The 23,919-nt window shown below is 39.4% G+C and overlaps 1 protein-coding gene across 1 annotated transcript in view; it reads left to right on the top strand.

Annotated features, from left to right (window-relative positions):
- The window catches only part of RB1 (RB transcriptional corepressor 1), a 77,561-nt gene that overhangs the window by 19,875 nt on the left and 33,767 nt on the right, over positions 1-23,919 (top strand). The window contains exons 10-17 of the mRNA XM_005147663.3: positions 607-716; positions 2,148-2,225; positions 5,517-5,604; positions 6,285-6,401; positions 7,442-7,498; positions 7,587-7,618; positions 7,696-7,772; positions 7,979-8,181. Coding sequence (XP_005147720.2) covers positions 607-716; positions 2,148-2,225; positions 5,517-5,604; positions 6,285-6,401; positions 7,442-7,498; positions 7,587-7,618; positions 7,696-7,772; positions 7,979-8,181 — 762 coding nt within the window. The remainder of the gene's footprint in view (positions 1-606; positions 717-2,147; positions 2,226-5,516; positions 5,605-6,284; positions 6,402-7,441; positions 7,499-7,586; positions 7,619-7,695; positions 7,773-7,978; positions 8,182-23,919) is intronic.

The raw sequence follows: 23,919 nt of genomic DNA, 5'->3' as shown, positions 1-23,919 counted from the left end.
TAAAAACCCAACAATATGTATATGAAATAATGGTCTGTTTTTCTAGAAATAGGCATGTCTCTTAAGAATTACACCAGTACAAATATTAATATGAAATGGGGAAACTCTCTTATACTCAGAACAAGAAGCTTTAGACTTTGGGCCTTGGTCTTCATCTCCAAACCAGCAGAGACAGCGGCTGAGCCAGCTGTTCTAAGGACAATCATTTTACATTTCCTGCTCTTATATACACCTCCTTTTTTTTTCTGGAGGAAAAGATTTAAAAGCCTGGAAATGTGAGTTTGATTTGCAGAGCTGTCTCCCACTCTAGCTATTTTTAGCACCTTTACAGTGCCAGGACCTACATTTCTTCAGAAAAGTGTCATGATCTTGGATTATTTTATCTCCTAAGATATGGTCTTTGTTTGCATGTGGGAATGATAATTTTCCTCTGGGTATATTTTAGCTGTTGTGTAAGAAGTGACTTTATGAGCTCCAAAGGTAATTCTCGTAGCATTTCAGCATTGTATTAATGAGGTGATACTAGCTTATATTATTCAGTAAATTGTCAGACTTATTCCTGTAAAGTAAAGTTGTTGGGTGTTTTTGCCTTTAATATTTTTTGAGGTTGAAGTTATCTTACAACAGTATGAGGAGCTCTATCTCAAAAACAAGGATATAGATGCAAGATTATTTCTGGATCATGATGAAACTCTACAGCCAGATGTCGTGGCACGGTAATATTTCTCTTATTGCTTTTGTCTTATAATAGAAAATGTGAGCTTACATTGTTTTCTGCCTTCCTGTGTTATAAATGTAAATCTCTGTATCCTGTTGACCTCTTTAAATTTGTTGTTCAGCTAAGGCATCACCAGCCTTGCTTTATATTATCACTTAAAATAATAAGACAACATATGACTGGGATTCTACCTGCAATTATTTGGAAGCTGTACTCTAATTCACACTCACTCTGTGCAAGCCCCTATTGTCCAGAGGAAGCTGAGGGCTTATAAGGAGGAGGCTAAGACCATGTCATGCTAGTTGATTAGATATGCCCAAGGCACTGTTATGGCTCTAGGGCCAGCTGTCATGGAATGGCTGGAATGACTTGGGGCTTAACTGTCCAGACTCTTCTTCCTAAAACCAGATAGTGGCATTTGGAAGCTGCCTGTTGGGAGTGGTCTTCAGCCCATTTTGGCTTTCAGCCTGTACCCAGAAATTGTTTGGGGCATGGTAATTTGCATGGGACAGAAGTGTGGCATGGGTGGTTTACCAGGTTAAAAAGTTAAGTACCAGTACCCAGACACATTTCTTAGTGCTGTTCAGTAGTACAGATGTCATGGATCTTCTGAAGCAGAGGTGGGCCACAAAGATGCTCAGAGAGCTGGGGCACCTATCCTATGAAGACAGGCTGAGAGAGTTGGGGTTGTTCAGCCTGGAGAAGGCTCTGGGGAGACCTTGGAACAGCCTTTCAGTACTTAAAGCAGACTTAAAGAAGAGGACAGACTTCTTAGTAGGGCTGAGAGATAAGGGGGGATGGCTTTAAACTAAGAGAGGGTGGATTCAGACTAGATATAAGGAAGAAAGATTTTATGATGGGAGTGGTGAGACACTGGAACAGGTTACCTGGAGACATTGTAGATTCAGGGTCAGGTTGGATGAGGCTTTGAGCAACCTGATCCAACTGAAGATGTCCCTGCTCATTGCAGGGGCTGTCAGACTAGATGACTTTTAAAGGCTCCAATCCAAACTATTCTATGATTCGGTTGGGTTTTTTTTTGTGCACTTAAATTCCAGTGTTTCCTGACAATTCAGTGTTTCCATAACTTGATCTGAGGTCAGTGTAAGTCTATGACTTTATCTGTGCTAGAAAAATATATTCATTTAAAGTCGGACTAAAATGGAGGTAATACCAGCTATACTTAAAAATTAAGCTGTTTATAAGCAGAATTTAAAAAAGAAAAAAAAAGTCAAAAGGAAACTTTGGAGGTCTTCTAGACCAACATCCTGCTTGAACCAGATCTACTTGGGAATTGTTCTAAGAACTGGAGTGGTTGGTATCTAGGTCTTCCAGAAATCTGTTTCACAGTTTTCAGATTAATAAGTCTTTATAGAAAACATTTTTGAGGTTGCATTATTTCTTCATATTTTTTTTTCCAATTCTGTAGCTCACAGGTGGACAGGATGCCACTAAAACCCAATTCAGATGAGGAGCATATTCTTACACTTCCACAGACTCCTGTTCGGTAAGAGTTTTTCTTCTAATCTGCATTCTTTTGTTTAATGTCCTAACTAGAAATACTCATCTTTAGAGTAGTTGCTTTAATTTTAAAGTAACTGGGGTTTGGGGTTATGGTGCCTTTTTGCTTTTATGTAAACCAGAGTGCAGTCCTGCTCAGTAATAAGCCATGAGCAGGTACTGAGGGATGCTGAGTACCCTCAGTTCCTGGTACAGTTGTTGGAAAACAGAAAGCTTTTTACTGAGATGTCTAAGAAGTACAAGTTGGTCTGTGAAAGAGATTGTTGTATTTGCTCTTGTGAGACTGCAGATTTATATTTCCATGGTAGTACTTGTGTCTGCTGTATTTCTGTCTTCCTTTCCATCTTTACTTTAGCTCTGTATCTTTCGGCTTCCTTTCCTGATACCAGATTATATATGCACATACATTTTTCCCATGATCTTTATCTTCTTAGTATTGATTTTTCTATAAGGAAAGATTAACCATTTTTCCCTTGTGCCACACAGTTTTTTGACAAAATCAGTGCTTAGAAATTCCTGGACACTCAGGAGCCAACCAGCTGTGTCATTGCAGTGCTTTGTGCTATGTGGACAAACAGAAAAGTCCATCCAGGCAGTTGTTTGTTCTTAAAAGCCATTCTTAAGCTGTCAGGTTTAATAAAATCAGACAGTTCTTGTTCCAAGCTTGTTATATAAATGCTTTTCAGTTTAGCATGCTGGAGAGATAAGAAGTTAAAATATTGTACCCTAGATTATTACTTCAGTTTTCTCAATTGAGTAGAATTATTTTTGTTTTTATTAAAAGTACTTCTACAGTGTTTATCTCCTTGTGGAAGAATGAATTAGACTTTGGGCTTGTGCATCCACTACACATCTGTTAAATGCCGTCTGCAGAAACTGTGTTCTGGCCAACAGGACAGTAACAGAGCTTGTCAGTTAGGTACCAAAAAGCTTCTAAAAAATAATAAAAGAAGACATGTGGCTGAGACAGGTATTGGTCAAGTTGTGAAATGAAAGAACTTTTAATCACCTGTGTCTGCAAAAGGCTGTATTTGATTGCCTTAGTGGTCCCTTTTAGTCTTATGCTTCAAATCTTTAGGTGCCAGTGATGCTTTTTTAGGCATAAAGGCATCAGTTTGCCTTTCAGTTCTCAGAATGAATGTGCGATTTTGGGAACTACACTGTCTATAACATGCAGTATATTTAACAATAAAGTCCTTGACAACAAGTCCCATTTTTGCCAGATATAGGTAGCTGTTGATACTTTTCAGGTATACTGGAAGAAAACCCTCTAACATTGTGAAAGGTGCTTCATTAAAGATTTTTGACATGGAAAGTCTATTAAGAAGGTCCAGGAGTACCAAATTTCTGCACTGCTAAAACTTTTTGAAATGTGCTGAACCATCTTTGATTTTCAGAGGAGGTCGAGCAAGATATTTACCTTCTCTCCATCCACACTTGGGCTTTTCTCTGAGCTTTCCAAAACTGATACCATTTAAGACAGCTCAAGCACAGGCTTATTCACCAGCAGTGATTTGGGTTGTATTAACTGTTTTTCATAAAGCCACAGAACTGTCACTAGATGGCAGTAAACCTTTGATCACCAGCATAGAGTGGAAAGCGTGTCATTAACTCCCTGGATTAACTAGACCACCTTACAGCGTATGTTGAAAGTACTATACTTATTATTTTGAATCTTCTTATAATGTCACCTTTCTGGACTTAGTCACTTTGGATCTGGTCTAAAGCCCCCTGAAACTGGTGAGAATCTAATAATTTTCATCAGTGGATGTGTGTCTGGTCATTCATATAGAGAGCAGCAGATAAAATGGGTGTAAGTACTATTTCAGAGCATAATGAGAATGGGTCATTTGTTTTTTTGTTTTTTTTTTTTTTTTTTACACTGTCCTTAATGTTTTTCCTTATCGCTTGTAGTGTTTTGGCCAGAGTCCGCATCCTTTTCCCCTCCCCTAATATTTTGAAACTTAAGAAGATTTTGTATTTAAGATCTGTCTAACCTAACTACAGATAGAGCAGGTGGAATAAGGATTACAGAAATTGTAGCCTTTCTATTGGAAATGGAAGGAATTGAAGGTAAAGTAAGAATTTAAGTTTTAATGTGATTTGAGTTCAGATCCAGGGAGGGAGAAGGCTCTATGTTCTCATGCTGTTGCCATGTCTGCCTCTGAAAAATGTATTTGAAAGCACCTGTGTTGAAAAAGGCTGCATTTTTGAAGAGTCAGAATAATTGGAGTTGGAAGGGACCTTTAAAGATCACCTAATCAGACCCCACTGCAGGGAGTCCTTCTCGGCAGGTCTTCATCTCTCAGCCTGTATTGATACCACAGGATATCCTGACCCAGGTGCAAGACCTTGCATTTGGCCTTGTTGAATGTCATGATGTTCATGCGGGCCCACTTCTTGAGGCTGTTTGTGTCCCTCTGGGTAGCATCCTAGTAGTGTGGCAACTGCTTCACTCAGCTTGGTGGGATGTTGTGAAAGGCCTTTCAGAAGTGCAGATAGACAGCATCCCATAGGACTTCCCTTGTCCACTGATGTAGTCAGCTCCCTTATAGAAGGCCACTAGGTTAGTCAGGCAGGACTTTGCCCTTGTTGAAGCCATGTTGGCTGTCTCAAATCACCTCACTGTCCTCTATGTGCCTTAGCATACCTTGTAGGAGGATCTGTTCCATGATCTTTCCAGGCACAGAGGTTGAGGCTGACAGGGCGCTATTTTCTTGTGACTGCCATATTTTAATATACCTTACTTACTACACTTTGGAACAGGTGACCTGAAACGTAAAAGCTGTCTTCATGCACCAGACATTGTATTATTTTTGTACAAAAGCCAAAGAGGGTTTGGTTTCTCTTTGTTTTGTTGTCTTTTTTTATTTGTCTGTTTGTTTTATATGTGTGTGGGGTTTTTTTGTTTTTTTTTGTTTTGTTAGGGAATTGCTTGTTTGACTGAATATTTTCACAGACAAGAATTATAATTCTATTTTTATTGGTTTTTAAAAGTGTGTGTTAGTGTTTATTACTTAATTTATGTCTTTTTGGTTATTTACTTGCATATTATTATAATTCTAATAATTAAATGATTAGATAAAATTAGATAATTAGAGTTTAGAGGTTAACACAGTCCAACAGCATTTCCCAGCAGGTTGTTTGATAACTGGGGTAAGAACTAAAATCATAGTTTTTTGTTTGTAGAATTTTGTTTGTAGAATTGCTGTTCAGTTTCTGGAAACTGTCAAGCCAAACTTAATGTGTATTATGCATCTTATTGTGTTTTTTCCAGAGCTGCAATGAATAACATTCAGCAACTGAGTATGATTTTAAACTCGGCAGCTGATAAACCATCAGATACTCTCATCAAGTATTTCAATGTAAGTGACTAGAAGGAAGATTTGTGAAAGATTCTTGGGATTATCGCTCAAGTAAAACAATCACCTGTAGATTGTGTGTTTTGGGAGACTTCCTTTTTAGCAGCCATTTTTTGAAGAAGTATATTTTAATTGGGATTGTTTAAATGTAATTATTAATTTTGGAAAGCACTTCTAGCTAATTGTGTACTGGAACATTTTAAGCTCTTGAATCTTTTTGTTATTGCACAAAATAGTAAGGTTTGTGTATATAAATAAATATTGCACTAAATACTAAGGTTTATTTATGTATGTTTATGTGTGTTTGATAGAAAAAGAAAGGTATATAAAAGGGAGCCGAAGAAAAGGAGTTTCTGATTAGAGGATTAAATGTCCACATTCAGCAACTTAAGCACATTTCTAACTTTAAAGTCATCAGTGTTGATGGTACTAGTTGCATATTAATTGATTTAGTTGCAGCTAGTTGCATATGAAACATGAAGTAGTTTGTACTGGAAATGGATGAACATATACAATGTTTCTATCTTCTTAAATAATCCACTTTTATTTATGTGAATGAGCTGATTGAGAGATACTACAAAGTGAAGCAGGACTGATGTGCTTAAATCAGTTAAGGTGTTTTTGCAGTAAAATGTACTTTCTTTACATTTCTTTGCCCTGCCCTCCTTCTTGTATTTTCTTAGAATTGCACAGTGAACCCTAAGGACAGTATCCTGAAACGAGTGGAAAATTTTGACCACATCTTCAAAAAGAAATTTGCTGAAGCAGTTGGACAGGGATGTGCTGAAATTGGCGCGCAGGTAACTAGCATTTTGGTTGAGTGTTACTCATTTGAACTCTGTTAGTAGTAGCTAATGTGAGACCTGACTTACCAACTGTCCTCCTTCAGTGCATATCAATAATGGTAAAAAGTAACAATATTCTTTTCAACTTGAGAAACAAACAGGTATTTTTTCCTAAACAGCAGCAAAGATAGTATTCAACAAATTATTTATAAGATATAAGGAGTGACAGGAAGCAGGTAGAAATATGTTGGAAATATTTCAATGAAGAATGAGAAAATTGTGGGGTAAAATATATTCAGTGAAACTCCTATTTGTATTCTTTCATGGCTTTGTTCAGCTTTGAGAAAAGAAGTATCAGGGGAGACCGTATCACCATGTTTCAGTATTTAAAGTGTTACTACAAAGAAGATGGAAGCTCTTTTCACAAGGAGTCCCATGGAAAAGATGAGGGGAAATGGGTGCAAATTACTCCTGGGGAGATTCTGGTTGGACATCAGTGGAAAATTTTTCACAGTGACAACAATCAGCCATTGGAATAATCTCCCTATGGAAGTGGTGGATTCACCAGCATTAGTCATTTTAAAGATTCAGTGGGATAGGGTGCTGGGCCATCTAGTTGAGATCATGGTTTGCTAAGAGAGATTGACGTCCTTTCCAACCTGATATTCTGTGATTAAGGTAATGTAGCCTGAAACTGCAAAAGGTCACTCCCTTATAAAATCAGTAGGCTAGCTGTGCTTTCAACAAGGATTTTGGAAAACTGATTCAGTCCAATTTATACTTGACAGTCTCCTGTCTGTCAGCTCTACCTTTTATCCTATGTGAGTCAACATAAACACTTGATTAAGTCTTCATGTGATTAGGTAGTCGCAAACTTCAGTAGCCTTTGAGGCCTCTCCAGTGCTATTGGCAGATGGAACTGGGGAAGGACAATGACTTTATACTGGCTCTTCAAAAAAAAAAAAGAACATATTCTTAATTGTTAGAACATGAGGGTCTGCCTGTTGTAGTCTGTTAAAACTTGAATTATTCCTGAATTTTTTATCTTTTAACAGAGATACAAGCTCGGAGTGCGTCTGTATTACAGAGTAATGGAGTCAATGCTCAAGTCGGTAAGTTAAGTACCAGTAGTTTAGTAGTCATTGCATTCACAAATACTAAGAATATTCACAAGTTTGATTTTATTTATATATATTTCAGGAAGAAGAGCGCCTCTCAGTGCAGAATTTCAGGTATGTTCCCCTAACTTATTACCAAAGTCTGCTAGTTTTGTCTTAGAACAAGTACTAATAATTTTCTTTCTCCTTAGCAAACTTCTGAATGATAACATCTTCCACACATCTCTTCTGGCATGTGCTGTTGAGGTTGTCATGGCTACATATGGCAGTAAGTTGAAGCTTAAATCCTAGATAGCATTGTTATTTATTGGTAATTATTGCCATTTTTTCTAATACATAAAATATAGCAAATATATAAAGAAGTGCTTACTGAAATTTCTGAGGTAGAAATTAGTCATTAAATACAAAAAGGAGGAAACATCAGAAGTGGAAGAATGACGTAATCTTGATAATTTTTGTCCATTTTCCTTGCAGGAAATGTTTCACAAAGTGATGGTACCAGTGCTGAAACAGACTTGTCTTTCCCATGGATTCTCAATGTATTTGATCTAAAAGCTTTTGACTTCTACAAGGTGATTGAAAGCTTTATTAGAGTGGAGCCAAGCCTAACAAGGGAAATGATAAAGCATCTAGAACGTTGTGAACATCGAATTATGGAGTCTCTTGCTTGGCAGTCTGTGAGTAATACTTTAAAGTAGTATTTGTCCTTGTATAATGTGCATATCTAGAAAAGGGAAATCCCACACGACTCTATAAAGTAATTTGTGGTCTTGCTAACATTTATTTGTGGCAAAAGAAATTACAAGAGCAAAACAAGATTAGTTTTGGCATATCTTCAGGTTTTGAAAAAAGTATGTCAATGAAAGAAGTCAACATAGCTCTGCTGATTCATGTGATTGTAAGCTAACATCATTTTACTAGTCTAGCATGAATCATGAGGGTTGATACCCTCAAAACAGCATTTTGTTACTAAAGGCAATAAATTCTATGCTTTTATTAGGTTTTATCCATATCCCACTTGGCAGTAGGGCTTTAGTTCTCTGCATCTGATATGTTGGTTAGTAGTACTTAAAATTATGATTTGCATTGTCCTTTGCACTTCAGTCACTCTGATATTTTTTGGATGCCATTAAAATGAAATGCTGGGAGGTGGATTGGTTTTTAGGCTGGACTGCAGAAAATCAAACATTGCTTCTTTATATTGTGTGTTATTTGTAAACCAAAAATATGCTATTTGTGCCACAGAACAGGACACTACAAACTCTTGTCATTTTGACCAGAGACACATAAAACTGTTTAAAAACCCATTGCATAACCTACAGTTCTGGGAAGTTTAAAACCAGTATGCCATAACTAATGGGATAGTTTAGTCATGGATCAAGTTTCTTTTTTCAGGTTAATCTGCATATAATTTGTGTGTGACTTCAGAGTGAAAAGTTAAGTTTTCTAGTATGGGTGATACTTTGCTAGGCTGTGACATTAAACTCCTGGATTCAAGGAGCATTGTTGTACCTGTAGTGGGGTGGATCAAGAACTGGTTGAAAGGAAGAAGGCAGAGTTGTGGTAAACGGCACAGAATCTAGCTGGAGGTCTGTGACTAGTGGAGTCCCTCAAGGGTCAGTGCTGGGACCAGTGCTGTTTAATATTTTCATCAACGACCTGGATGAGGGCACTGAGTGTACCCTCAGCAAGTTCGCTGATGACACTAAATTGGGAGGAGTGGCTGACACACCAGAAGGCTGTGTTGCCATTCAGCGAGACCTGGACAGGCTGGAGAGTTGGGCAGGGAGAAACTTGATGAAATTCAACAAGAGCAAGTGTAGAGTCTTGCATCTGGGGAAGAACAACCCCATGTACCAGTACAGGTTGGGGGTTGAGCTGCTGGAAAGTAGTGAAGGGGAAAGGGACCTGGGGGTCCTGGTGGATAGGAGGATGACCATGAGCCAGCAATGTGCCCTTGTGGCCAAGAAGGCAAATGGCATCCTGGGGTGTATTAGAAAGGGTGTAGTTAGTAGGGCAAGAGAGGTTCTCCTCCTCCTCTGCCTTGGTGAGGCTGCATCTGGAATATTGCGTCCAGTTCTGGGCCCCCCAGTTCAAGAAGGACATGGAATTGCTTGAAAGAGTCCAGTGCAGAGCCACAAAGATGATGAAGGGAGTGGAACACCTCCCTTATGAGGAGAGGCTGAGGGAGCTGGGTCTCTTTAGCTTGGAGAAGAGGAGACTGACGAGTAGCCTCATCAGTGTTTACAAATATGTAAAGGGTGGGTGTCAGGATGATGGAGCTAGGCTTTTTTCAGTGATATCCAGTGATAGAACAAGGGGCAATGGGTGTAAACTGGAGCATAGGAGGTTCCACGTTAATATCAGGAAGAACTTCTTTACTGTAAGAGTGACAGAGCACTGGAACAGGTTGCCCAGGGGGGTTGTGGAGTCTCCTTCGTTGGAGATATTCAAGGCCCGCCTGGACAAGTTCCTGTGTGATGTACTCTAGGTTACCCTGCTCTTGCAGGGGGGTTGGACTAGATGATCTTTCGAGGTCCCTTCCAACCCTTGGAATTCTGTGATTCTATGAGCAGCGGGAGCCCCATCCATCTCCAGTTTTCTAGCTCAAGAGAAGCATGCTGGCCTATATGGTTATATGGAAGCAGTTGCCATGCTTCAGACTGAGTCTGGTGGACCACCTTGTACCAACAAGCCCTTGCCACTAGATTTTCCTTGATAACAGAATGAATGGGTATATGTGCCTCTCTGAATATGCCCTGTTGTGAAGGTGATCTTTCTGTTGTGGGTGCCAAGACTCGTAAATCCAGGTTCATGCTCATCACCGTGACACTGTGTTTCCCAGGATTTCTGGTGCAGTGCTCTAGCTGCTGTACCAGAGTGTAGATTTTTCACCTCTGTAAAACTTCTACGTATTTGATGTCTTGAGAAACACACATGGCCTCTCTGTTGCTGTATGAATTTCTCTGTGATTTTGGCATTCTTTGAATAAGAAAGCACTTGAGGCTGAGAGCCTTTCTGCCAAAGCCTACAAAAGCAGGGAAAATGAGGCAGTATTTCAAGAGGCAGGCATTATTTTAGGAAGCTTGAAGACATATAAAAAGTGCTTGTTTGAGAACTGCAACATTCAAAGGACAAAAGGCAGGGATGCACATACCCAAGTTTGACTCTACAAGCAAGAAGTGGCTCCTGCTACATTCTGCAAACCAGTTTGCAGCCATCTTATTGATCAAGTGTAAGCCTCATCTACCAGTTTCTGTCCAGTAATTTAAGCACCACATGCAGATAATTTGATTTGGGCTTGGGCTTTCACACTGGAAAATCCCAAGCATTGTGTTTTCAGACATTACAGGTATAGTTGCAGACTTGTGTGAAACAATTTATAATGCAACGAGCACAGGATTATTTCAGGTTTTCTGAGTGGTCCATTTGAATGTATTTTAATGTATTGAATCTTCTTGAGTTTTCAGAGGTGTATGTTTGATATTGTTTGGGGTGGATTATACAGGTGATTTGAGTGTTAATAGGGTATTTGAGTTGGAAGGGACCTACAGCAATCATCTAGTGCCAGTAAGATATGTGGAGTAAAGCACAGTGGAGGGAATAAAAGGAAATGTGCAATACATGTATCCAGAAGTCCTGCTTCCTTGACCTGGGTGTCATGGACAGTGTGCAGTCTCCTGTTGCCATAGGTTTGTCACTAGAGGGCACAGCAGGATTTCCTCACAAGCTGAGGGAAGCTGTGGCAGCCAGCTGCAGGCAGCCGGAGCCTATGTACAGGCACCCTGGGATTCTGCATGAAGGCCTCCATTGCCTTTTCCAGCTACCCATGACGGAAAGGCTGTGAGTTGTAGGCAGCAGACTACACAGTGGTGGCTCAGGAGACAAGAAGTAGTGAAACATCTGGGCTAAAATGTCTTGCTGAGTCTCTTGAATCCCTGGAGTGAAGGACCTGAGGCTCATACATTGTATGGCTGCACAGAGAAACCTAAAGCCATGAGTGCAGAAAATCCACCCAGTAGCTCATATCTAAATATTAGCTGATTTAGTCTGACAAGTGTAATTTATTAGCAACAGGAAAATATGCTTCTGTGGCTGACTTGCAAAACTGTTGGTCAGGTGTTTCAGAAAGGTTCAGCTAGGGAACAAAGTGCTGGTTTATCATGTTCTCCTGCAGTTCATTACCTAGATATTGTCTGTATGTAATGGTGTATGAGGTTTGCAGAAGTGTCTGCTTAATCAGTAATTCTCTCAAGAAGGAGGAGGCAGCTAGGGTAGTGTAGTTCATACTAGTAAATGTCTACCTCAAACACTTGATAAAGGAGAAGGGAAAAGCCAGATGATTCCTGCTTTTAGTCGTAAAGAATATCTCACCATAAGTGACTGCTTTGGGTTAATTTTAAACAATTTACCTGATAATCCAAAAAAGATGGAATGTCACGAAGGTTCAAGTTTTCTTAATATGCTTAGAGAATATTGTTGGGGTTGTTTTGGTTTTGTTTTTTTTTTTCCTCAAGAAGTGTTAAAATTAAGAAAAATGAGGAAAAGCATGGAATAAATAGAACTAATTAAAAAAAAAGTCTAGCTTGGTAAGTAAGGATAGAAACATTTGAAAAATACTATAAATACTTGCATAATGCAATCTGATTCCCCCAATTATTTTCCATGTTTTTGTTTAGCTCTTACCTTCCAAATGTGCTGTGCAATGTATATTGCATTACAAGGCTTATCTGCTCTTTGAGAAGTCATGTCTGTATTTATCCAGTCTTTATTCATTCTGCTGACTGCTTTAGGAAGCAGGAATTCAATATGAAATTTAAAGGGAATGAGCAATTGAGTACAGAACAGCTTGTATTTATTGTAGCTGTTACAGAGTTTTTTTGGGGAAAGCCAACTTGCATAACTTCTCTGAGGAAAAAACCTGAAGTGCATCTGACCTTTATCTGACTTTGGAAGCTGTATCAAATGAATGTGAAGGATTCTGTTTCTTACTGTGATCTGAAGATAATAAATCACTCCTTTGGTAGTCATTGTGAATATTGTTTATTGCTTTTGCTTAGCTAGCTGATTGTCATCTGTGCTTTAGGAAAGAGTGGAAGCTTTTCTAGGTCATCCTTTCTTTTAACAAAAAAAAACCATAGTGAGACAAAAGGTGGAAAAAAGTTGAGGGTTCTTCTCAATAGTTCTTAATTTTGAAAAGGGGCAAGATGATTAAATCAAATCGGTTTTACTTAAGACTTTATTGAACTCTAAAGGGAAAAGCTCTATTTATCCACTCAAATATCATGTACCAGTAAGGTCATGATGCTTCCAGATGAAGATTACATGGAGATCAGTTTAGAATATGCTGATAATGCTGCATAATTTTTGTTGGCAAAATAGAAATATACCATACAATATTTTTTCTGTAGAACGCTTGTGCTTCATCTCAGTACAGTATTTTGTGGCACTATTTTAATTTCATAACTTTAAAGGGGACTGAAAGGAATTTATACTTAAAAATAAAGGTGCCTATAACCTTTGTTTTCTTTTTATTATATAAATATGATTTAAATCCTGACAAAGTTTATTTCCTATGAAAGGGATAGCTTGTTGCCTGCTAGCCTGGGAGTTCATTCCATAATTCTCTCAAACTGATCTCTCTTCAGGCCAGCCAGAAAAGTAATAGTTGTGAATATCTCAATGAAAGCTGTATAGATGAATTCCAAAGTCTCTGAATTTCTCTTAAAGAAAGCCCTGTCAACTGCCATGTCAGATATTTGACTAGTGTTGCTGCAGTTCATTAGGAAGTAACAAGGAAGAGCAGGTCTTCAGTGCAAGCAAATCAAAGTCTATGAATGTTCAGAGGCTATTTTAAAAGTGAAATATCTATAATATATAAAATTTTTTCTAGGAACAATATGACTTAGGTGTTTCGGTTTGTTCTTTTTTTTGTTGTTTTTTTTTTTCTGTGTCATTCAAGAAAGTAAACACCTATGGAGTATCTGTCTTTGTTATCTGTATCTGCAGAGCAATCCAGTCATATTTCCCTGCCTCTCAGCTTGCATTCTGCTTATAAGATGTGAACAGGGAGGAACAGGCAAGGTATTAGATTTCTTTCATGCAGCTGCTTAGTGAATATGCTTCCTACACATGCCTTTGCACACAGTAAGTGAAGAGTGTGGAGCATACACATGTTCTAAATCATCACATTTGGCATACTTGGAATAGTTTGGGGCACACTACAAAATACTTTCTTCAAGCCAGCCTTTGGTGAGCTGGAGGTGAAATATGTGAAGTTCTTTTGCTATGTCAAGCTTAAGCGGCCCTGTACTGGGGTGGTGGAAAAGTTGTCTTGTTCACTGGAGTTGCAGACCAACCACAATCTTGTCCAAAGGTAAGGTAATTCATGCCAGCCAGGTAGAGTAGGTTAGGAAAAGAAGCATGATCATGCTTTCCTGGTTAGCTCTTTGAAGGGTAAAATGTTCTGTTGTTAACTTGTTAACTCTTCCCTAAGAATTCAAGTGGTATTCCTGGCAGGAGTGCAGGTTTAAAAGGTTATGTGGTAGCTTTTGCTGTTAACAGGGTCTTACCCGAGATGGGTCACCTTCTGCAACCCCAGAACAGATGTGAAGGTGTACTGTGGCAGGCTTTAGTTTATTTGCAGCCTGATTTGGTCTGCTGTCTTCAGCTGCTTTTCTGGTGTTTATGTGTGAGGGACAAACAGATGTTGTACCAAAGAAGTATATTGCAATACAGCTGTTCACACCATAGTCATCTTTGGCTGTATTGCTCTTTACACTTGCTATCCTAATTTGTGTTTTTTTTCAATAGAAGAAGGAACACCAGTATTGATATGTGTTGCGATTTAGAGTTATGGTGTGGAGTTTCAATGACTGATGCAAGATCAGGATGGCTCTACAAGTTTAGTTGTCTTAATGGTTAAAATATGATCAAAAGTAGCCAAGTGTGCTTTGTTTTATTTATAACTTGCTTCTTGTAGTATTGCCTAAAATGTACTCCATAATGCTTCTCCTTTATCAGCTCCTTCTCAGTGGTTTTTATTGTTAATTTAAACATTTACAATAAAATATACGGTGCTGTTCTATCACGTATCATTGATTTTTAACATAACACAGTATTTGCGATAAACGTCAACTGTGTAGTTAATGTTTATACTCATCCCACATGAGTATGGATGTATGCTCATCCCACAGATACCTCATCCCACACCAAAGACTTCTGTTGGTTTTAAATTATACAGCACATTGTGCAGAAATGCCTTCCTGAGGAAAGCCATGTATTCCCAAAGAATATATTATTGCATTAATATGACAAACTCACTGAGCTGGAATAACAGCAGACCTACTTTGATCATGCAGTAAGGAGAAAAATATTAAATAGGTATGTTTAAGATTTGCTTAGAAACTGTTAGGCAAATCCAGGTCAGGGTAAAGTGGTAAGAAGTTACAGGTAAACAAGTATTCCTTAGTACTTTGGTATAGTACAAGTTTAATTATGCAGCCTCCTAGTCTTTGATTGTACAAGGACACAGTTATTGTGGAGCTTGGCATACTTGAATGCTTCATGCTTGTTCCCTTGGATGTGGTGTACAATTTCAAATTAGGTTTGGTTTCTGTGCTCTTTGTAAGAAGAAATGAGGCATCTAGGAATGGGAGTTAGTAGATTTGCTTGTGGTATGTGTCTTAGTGATGTTTCTTACTAGGTTTGTGTCTGAAGTCGTACACCTCTTCATGGTGTCTACATGCAGTTTGAAGTCCTCTTTTTGATTTTCAACATCTTAAGTCATTCCTTTTAAAACTGGAGTAGAATGTTCCTATTGTCAACATTTTAAAGAAGAGGTTACTGGATTAATACTTTACTGTTGTAAGAAGAATTACTATAAAACCTTGTTGACAGGCAGCCAAGTAAGGCTGGGCAGCAAGGTCCAGGTATTGGTGCTGCATCTGTGTACTACAAAGGACAATAGTTCTGGCTTGAGTATTGCTCCATAGTCATCAGTGGTGTTTTGTTGGTAACGCATTCCCTCCTGGCACATTTTGGTATTTGTCAGCATTCCTCTGGACAATGTTTAGGCAAGATTTGGGGCATGATGCAGCTCAGGGGCTATTTTCAACTGCTGGAATAGGTTAAAAGTGAAGAATGTTCGGCTGTGTGGGTGCAAGCTGTGCTTTGCCACTTGCCCTCAAGGCCTTAGGACAGGCCACGGCTCGTTGTGTTACCAACTACAGACATAGTCGTGGACTCAACCATGTGAGTGACTTCAGCGCTAGCAAATGAGTCATGTGTTCCATTGCTGTCTCTGCTCTAGGCTCCAAGAGTTGTACGTGTTACTGCACAGCAACCACCTTCTCTTAGAAAAGCTAAGACTATGTCAGACATACTCCTTTCATGCCTACTAAATTTTGCCTTTCCTTAGATATAGCAAAAGCTAATTTGTGAATGATGGACAGCCTTAGGCACAAAAGAATGCCTGGCATATCCAGAATGACAGCATTTGCAAGCATGCTCACTGGCAGGGTATAAACTGCCTGGGAAACTTCCTTATTATAAAGACAGGCACCTCAGGAACTACAGGCATTAGAGCATTCTTGGAGACATCACCTATTCCCTGTGATTGTCTGGATTTTAGGCACTTAATATCCTGTCTCAGCTGGAGTTTACTATGGGCAGTGATTTCTAATGTGTAATCTTCTAGGGTTTTTCTTACAGGGGAAAAGCTGTGCTAAGAGTCACCAAACTATGCCATTTCACGTGCTCACCATGCTCCCTTTGAAAAAGTTATGTTGGAAGGGTGCAGCTTTAATCTTAAAGAAGGAACTGAGAAATGATTTGAGGTTTTCTGTCTGTACATACTAAATATACTTCTGCTTGCATCATGAGTGTGTTCTAGAAGTGTGTGTGATAAGTCACTGCCACTACTGCTGCTTGGTGTGATAGTGCTAAAGGATCATATTGGTTCTGCTGCATGTACATTTCACTGTATTTGTTTGGGATTTTTTTTATATATATATATATTAAGGTTATGAATTAGCTCTGACATGTAATTGTGACTTAGTTGTCACAGCTCTGGCTGGAAAGCCTTCTATAGTTTTGCCTTTAAATTGCAAGGGACATTCTTACAATTCTGTAAGATGGCTGCTTTTTTGCTATTTGTAAGTATACCATATAGTGTCATATATATATATGTTTATATGCTTTTTGGTTTGAGCCATATACACAGACACTTTTTAATAAATACCTGAATAAAACTGCATTTCTTCCATGACTTTCTGGTACTCCTGAAGAGTTGCCTTTTATAGAAATCATACTGTGCTTTTTAAGGCTTGAAACTTTTATCTGCCTTAACAGCTGAAGGCAACTTGAAAAACCAGGAAGAATACCAAATGACAGTCTTCACTGTCTGCACCATCACTCTGAAAATCTTCCTTGCCACTCCTGTTTATCATGAAGATGACTCAAGCTGTTATTCGTGCTTGGGTGTTACCACCCGAGCAAATCCTCTAGGCTTCTGGAAGAGAAACCAGAACACTTAAAGCCTGTGTTTCCTGCTTTTGTCTGTGTTGGCAAAGTCTGTGTTCGCTTCTTGGTAGGCACTCACCAAGTGAACTAAACACTCACTGGGGTTGTAAGGTATTGGTTATGTTAACACGGTGTTAATGGATTTATTTGTTGCAAGTCAGCCCAACCCTTGAGATGCTATTTTGATTCAAGTATAAACACGACTAAAGGGATTACCTAAGACACAGCAACTATTCAGAGTTTTCATCCTGTGAAATTTGGATGCCATTCTTGATTAAGGATTTAAGTTTTCCCCTGCTTCATCTACTGCTTTAAAGTATGGAGTTTCTCTTGTTAGGGGGTATGACTCCAACACTGTTAGACTTCCACAATTTAGGTGTTGAGGCTTGCTCTATACTTGAGACAGAGCTGCACTTCCAGAAAGCAATTAATTCTGTTTATCTTAGGCATTTTATGATGGGGTTATTCATTTTCTGAAGGTTCCTCTCTCCACTCTACTTTAGACGGCATCTATTTTAGTGACAAACCTAAACTAGATGTATAATGTTAAGGTAAGTAAAAGTGAATCGTCTGTGTAATACTAGGTTTCATAACTCTTTCCTCCTTCCTTCCAGATTAAGGGGGCATTAGTAGGAGGCAGTTATTGAATTATGCCTGGTTTTGCTTTAGGTGGTTACTTATGCTGTATATCTCACCTGTAGTCACTGTTGTGGTTTCTGTTCGTTTGGAGGTCTTACACTATTACCAGTGTGGCTGTGGAAGCTGAGGGTGTGTCATGATTTCTCTGGCTGTAGATTAACAGTTGTAAAAGGGAGCTTGAGTTTTATAGCCTGTGCTCAGTGGAGCTTGTAGCTCTGTTGGTGCAGCATAAAAATAACTTGCCTGTGTCTACATGCAGGTACCAAACAAATGTTCTGATGTTGGAGGTTTTTTTTTTTCCAGCTACATGCTCAATTTTCAAGCTTATAAGGGATAACAATATCTTGTCAAGCTCAAACTGACAAATTATATGTCATTGGAAATGGGTTTTTTTGTCTCCCTGCTTGCTGTATTTTCTTTAAGTTATTGTACACATAAATGCATGTTTGTTTTTTGTTTTTTTTTTTGTTTTTTTAGGCCAAATAAGTGCTTTTGTGCCTGCTTTTATACTATGGAAATGTACAGCATTTCTGTTATATGTTTGTATCACTGGGTGTATGTCTTGCAGTAACTTTGCAGTTATAAAAAACTCGTCAGGGATGAGAATACAGTGGTTTACAGCTGTTGTATAGGCATAGTGTTCACTGTGGTCCAGAAGGGTAGTCCCTCTAGGTTTTGTTAAAGCTCTTCATTTGGCTTGGATTGGGTTTGCTTGTCAGAATGGGTTTAGGCACAGGCTGGTGAGTGCCTGTGGTACAGCTGAGTGCTAATGTCTGGACCTGTGCACATGTTCTCCTGAACCACTGAGCAGAGGCTTATCCAGTTAGATTGCACTTAGTCTGAACCTGGCCTGGGGTAAGTACCTGGACTGCGATCACCTTGTCCTTCCAGTTCGGGAGCTAGCCTGCTCAGAGAAGAGCCTGTGCATTGTATGCTCTATCTGTGCCTGATGTACCTTCCAGCTGCTCAGAGGAGCTCTCTGGACTTATCTGGACCCAAATAGCTGCTGGTGTTTTGTTTTGTTGGTTATTTTTCTGCACTCATCCACCCACAGGAGCATGTGAGCATGCAGTATATGTGTTAAAGTTTCTTTCAGATACAAAAGGTGTTAAGTGGCTTACGTAAAGAAGGAAATAGTTTTAAGTTTGGTTTCATTGATGAAAGATATTTCTGTTAGGGCTGAAAAGGCAGATATTGTGATACTTGCTTCACCATCTATGTTTTATTTTTTTTGACATGTTTTGCTATATACTTAACAAATTTCTTCATTAAGAGATATCTGCAATGTTACAGTTTTCATTACTTCATTATAGATGCTTCCCACTTTATTCAAGTGTGGTTCTAATGTTGCATAATTGCACAGAAGGGTGAAGACTTGCAACTAATGTCTGCAATTGACTTGCTTTCATAAAGCAGCAATTTTTGCAGGATTCATCTGAAAAGCAGAAGAGTTATCATAACCATGGTTGTTTTTATATGAGATAGACTTAATACCATTTTCAAGGGAACAACTTTGGATGCCTCCTGTTACTAGCATTGTTTTTACAATTTTTTTTCTTTTTTTTTCTTTTTTTTTCTTTAAGGTAGCAACTCACTCTATAAAAAAGGTGGAATTAGGGAAAAAATTAAAGCTATGTGTGTGGAAGAGTATTCTTTTCACTCCCCATAAAAAGATAGGGACTTCTTGTTAGAGGCCTTCCTTTGTTGTTGCTTGTGGTTGGGTTCTCATGTTTAAGATGCAGGAAACTTAGCCCTTCTCAGTGCAGGACAGCTTTCAGTTGTTACAGCTGGAGCAGACAGATTGCTTGTTAAATAGAAAAAAAATAATCCAAAATCTCAGTTCTGCAATTTCTAATTTCCCAACATAGTGGCAGGTTTATAGAAAACCAGGTGATGTGTGCAGGATACTTTGTTTTAATTTTGTGGTAAGTTCAGTTTTCATATGGGGAAAAACTGGGCTTGCTTTATAAGCAGTTGTATAAGAGGAACTAGAGTTGGGGGGAGGTAATAAATGTGAGAGTCTTTGGAATCAAAGCAGAATTAGAGGATTAGAACAAACTTCTGCATTCAACTTCTTGCAGAAGTATTAGACTCTGAAAGCATGGCTTTCTGATTTTGCACTCACTCACCTTAAATTAACTCTGTGAGTACGTTCTGAAAACATGGTAATTCAGTGATTGTCAGTTGTATTTATACAAATTTTTCAGCACTTTGATAACTAGATAAAAAATGCAGTCAGGGCATTTACAACTTCTATATTTAGAACCATTTTGATTTACAGTTTGCTTTAGCTTTTGAAATGTATCCTCTTTCATTCTGTCAGTGATGCTCAAATGCCAGTAACCCTGAGGTATAAATGATAATAGTCTCGCAAAAAAGGGAACTTGTCAGGATGTACAGGTCTGCCCAGGTGCAAGAACTTTCTAATACTACATTTACCGCTGGAAAAGTATGAACAAATTGTTCTTCATTGATAAAATGCCTAGGAAGTAACTTAGAAGAATAAATAGTGTTAGAGGATAGCATACTCAAATGGGGTTTTCAAAATTATCAGTCTCAAAGTGAACTTCACTGTGATCACTGTAATTTTAGCTGTTTACTTGATGTAATCCTGAAAAATCACATCTTTGCTTGTTAAAAATACAAATGAAAGTCTTTCATAAGAGATGATGGAATCATGGAATCATAGAATAGTTAGGGTTGGAAAGGTCTTTAAGATCATCTAGTTCCAACCCCCCTGCCATGGGCAGGGACACCTCACACTAAACCATGTCACCCAAGGCTCTGTCCAACCTGGCCTTGAACACCACCAGGGATGGAGCATTCACAACTTCCATGGGCAACCTATTCCAGTACCTCACCACCCTAACAGTAAAGGATTTCTTTCTTGTATCCAATCTAAACTTCCCCTGTTCAAGTTTTAACCCATTACCACTTGTCCTGTCACTACAGTCCCTAATGAACAGTCCCTCCCCAGCATCCGTATAGGCCCCCTTCAGATACTGGAAGGCTGCTATGAGGTCTCCACGCAGCCTTCTCTTCTCCAGGCTGACCAGCCCCAACTTTCTCAGCCTGTCTTCATATGGGAGGTGCTCCAGGCCCCTGATCATCCTTGTGGGCCTCCTCTGGACTTGTTCCAACAGTTCCATATCCTTTTTATGTTGAGGACACCAGAACTGCACACAATACTCCAGGTGAGGTCTCACAAGAGCAGAGTAGAGGGACAGGATCACCGCCTTTGACCTGCTGGTCTCCCCCCTTTTGATGCAGCCCAGGATACAGTTGGCTTTCTGGGCTGTGAGTGCACACTGAAGCTGGCTCATGTTCATTTTCTTATTGACCAACACCCCCAGGTCCTTCTCTGCAGGGGCTGCTCTGAATCTCTTCTCTGCCCAACCTGTAGCTGTGCCTGGGATTGCTCTGACCCAGGTGTAGGACCTTGCACTTGGAATGGTTAAACTTCATGAGGTTGGCATCAGCCCACCTCACAAGCGTGTCAAAGTCCCTCTGAATGGCATTCCTTCCCTCTAGCTTATCAACAGAACCACACAGCTTGGTGTCATCAACAAACTTGCTGAGGGCACGCTCAATCCCACTGTCCATGTCACCGACAAAGATGTTGAACAAGACCGGTCCCAACACTGATCCCTGAGGGACACCACTCGTTACTGGTCTCCAGTTGGACATTGAGCCATTGACCACAACTCTTTGAGTGCAACCATCCAGCCAGTTCTTTATCCACTGGGTGGTCCACCTATCAAATTGATGTCTCTCCAATTTAGAGACAAGGATGTCACGTGGGACAGTGTCGAACGCACTGCACAAGTCCAGGTAGATGATGTCAACTGCTCCACCCCTGTCCATCAGTTCTGCAGCCCCATCATAGAAGGCCACCAAATTGGTCAGTCAGGATTTCCCCTTAGTGAAGCCATGCTGGCTGTCACCAAGCACCTTGTTGTTTTTCATGTGCCTTAGCATGCCTTCCAGGAGAATCTGCTCCCAGATTTTGCCAGGCACAGAGGTGAGACTGACTGGTCTGTAATTCCCTGGGTCATCCATTTTCCCCTTCTTGAAAATGGGGGTTATATTTCCCTGTTTCCAGTCATCAGGAACTTCACCTGACTGCCATGATTTTTCAAATATGTTGGACAGTGGCTTAACAACTTCATTTGCCAGCTCCTTCAGGACCTGTGGATGGATTTCATCAGGTCCCATGGCCTTGTGCACGTTGAGGTTCTTAAGATGGTCTTGAACCAGATCCTCTCCTACAGTGGGCCCAAGGTCTTCATTCTCACAGTCCCTGTGTCTGCCTTCCAAGACTTGGGTAGTGTGGTCAGAGCATTTGTGAGCATTTTACAGATGACTCTGCAAACAGGAGAGATCTGGGAAGTCTGAATGGTGCTCCAGATGCTCCTCACCTCTTCCAAAAGAAATGAGGAGGCAGTAAGAAAACTAGTGGATTTGAAACCAAAAAGGAGCTTTGAGTTTTCTTTAGTTTTGTTCCCCCTCCACACAGACACACAATGTGAACTTTTTACTGCGGAATGCTGTGGGTGTTAAAAAGCTTACATGCATTCAAAGGGAGGCAGGGCAAGTTCACAGAAGAAAAAATTTGGTTGTTGCTGAACATACAAACACATCTGACCCAGAAAGTCCTTAGAAACAGCTAGTGAAGTAGGACAGCACTTGAACGAGAGAAGGCCTTGCGTGCCTCTCCTACTGTTATCTTCTTCCCCAGGCATCCAGCTTTGGCCATTGTTGGAGGCAGTATTGCAGATTAGCTGAATGTGTGAGGTCTGATCTAGTACAGCCATTCCTATCTTTGCCTGATCTCATGAGCTGTTCTGCAGTCTTTGCATTTCTCTAACTGAGGTTACTTTCATTAGAAACAGAAGTTTGTAGGTTGATTTCAGATAAGGATATCTTTCTGAAGGCTTATTCTTTGGGTTGTTTTTTTTCCCCAGCAGTTCTGGATGAAAAATGCAAAGATGTGTTTGACTTGGTATTGGTATTTCTGTAGATGTCGATGACTTACACTGAATGAAACAGATTGGCTTGCATTCTCTTCCTGAGAAAGACAAATTAGCATTTCAAGCTGAGAATAAAATGTATAAAATGAGAAATGTTTCGCTTTTGAAGTTATGGTATGTTGTGGTAAATTGGAGGTGCTGATAGAAAGCTAGCTTGTTTTCCTTGTCTTCTGAAAGTGCTGGTTTAAGTATCTAGTTAACAATGGCTTAGATTAAAAAATGCTTGCAATCAACTAAATTTTTCACTGCTTTTATTTTTATGGTAAGCGTGCCATATCTGTGCTCTGTCAATGAAGAAACCAGACTACAAAGAACAAATTTATATGTTCTGATCCTAAAGCTGAACTTCTAATCCCCTTTGCATAAGCATATGAATAAAAGTAATGTACTTTCAGGAAGTACTGGATGCAATGCATTCAGATGCTCAGGAGCTCTGACAACATAAGCCTTTTCTGAGATGCTTAGCTATGATTTAGGAACAAAACTCCTCATCTAGATTTAAATTTTGGTATAAGCTATTACCAGAGAGGTAGTAGAGTTGGTATTGAAGGCAGGAGCAGACGGAAGGAGTGCCATTCGGTAAAAACATTGCTCCATCCACAGCTCTCCAAGATCATCTTGTTGCAGAACCAGAAAAGGTGGAGGAAACTTCATCCAGTCTTGAATAGCTGGTAGCTTGGCTTTATATCAGATTGTTGTGGGAGGTACAGGTTCACTCTGCCTCTTCTGAATCAGATCAGGAGTTTCTCAAGTAATGGGTAGATTCTTTAAATTATAGATGCTGCTTTTTTGACCGTGTTCTTTGTTGTTTGTTTATTGGGATGGTTTGTTTTTCCCTCTGGAAAGAGTGAAGTATATTTAATAATAAAAAATATATGCTTCCTCTGACAGTTTTGAGATCTTGAGCTGTTAACTGATTGGAAAGCTGTTGTACAGTGTTGTACTATGCCATTGCAAAAAGCAGAAGCTACTGCCCTGGAGGGTAAGTGCAAAGCAGAAAGAGCTACTTTTCATGCTTCCCCAAGGTTTTTTTTTGCTAATATACCAAGGAAAGTCTGGTTTAAAGGAGAGTACCCATACATATGACTTTATCTGCTGCTTCTGCTTGTAAGTCAGTGATTATTTTTTTCTTCCTGAAATTTCATAATCTGACGAGTAGCTTCTCTTTACTGAGGTGGGGCTCTGGGGTGCTCAGTGCTGTAATGCAGAGGCATTGCTAAGCAA

Source organism: Melopsittacus undulatus, chromosome 2, assembly GCF_012275295.1.
Source record: "Melopsittacus undulatus isolate bMelUnd1 chromosome 2, bMelUnd1.mat.Z, whole genome shotgun sequence".
Lineage (NCBI taxonomy): Eukaryota > Metazoa > Chordata > Aves > Psittaciformes > Psittaculidae > Melopsittacus > Melopsittacus undulatus.
The sequence above is the reverse complement of the archived record's forward strand: the minus strand, read 5'-3'. Positions and strand labels throughout refer to the sequence as shown.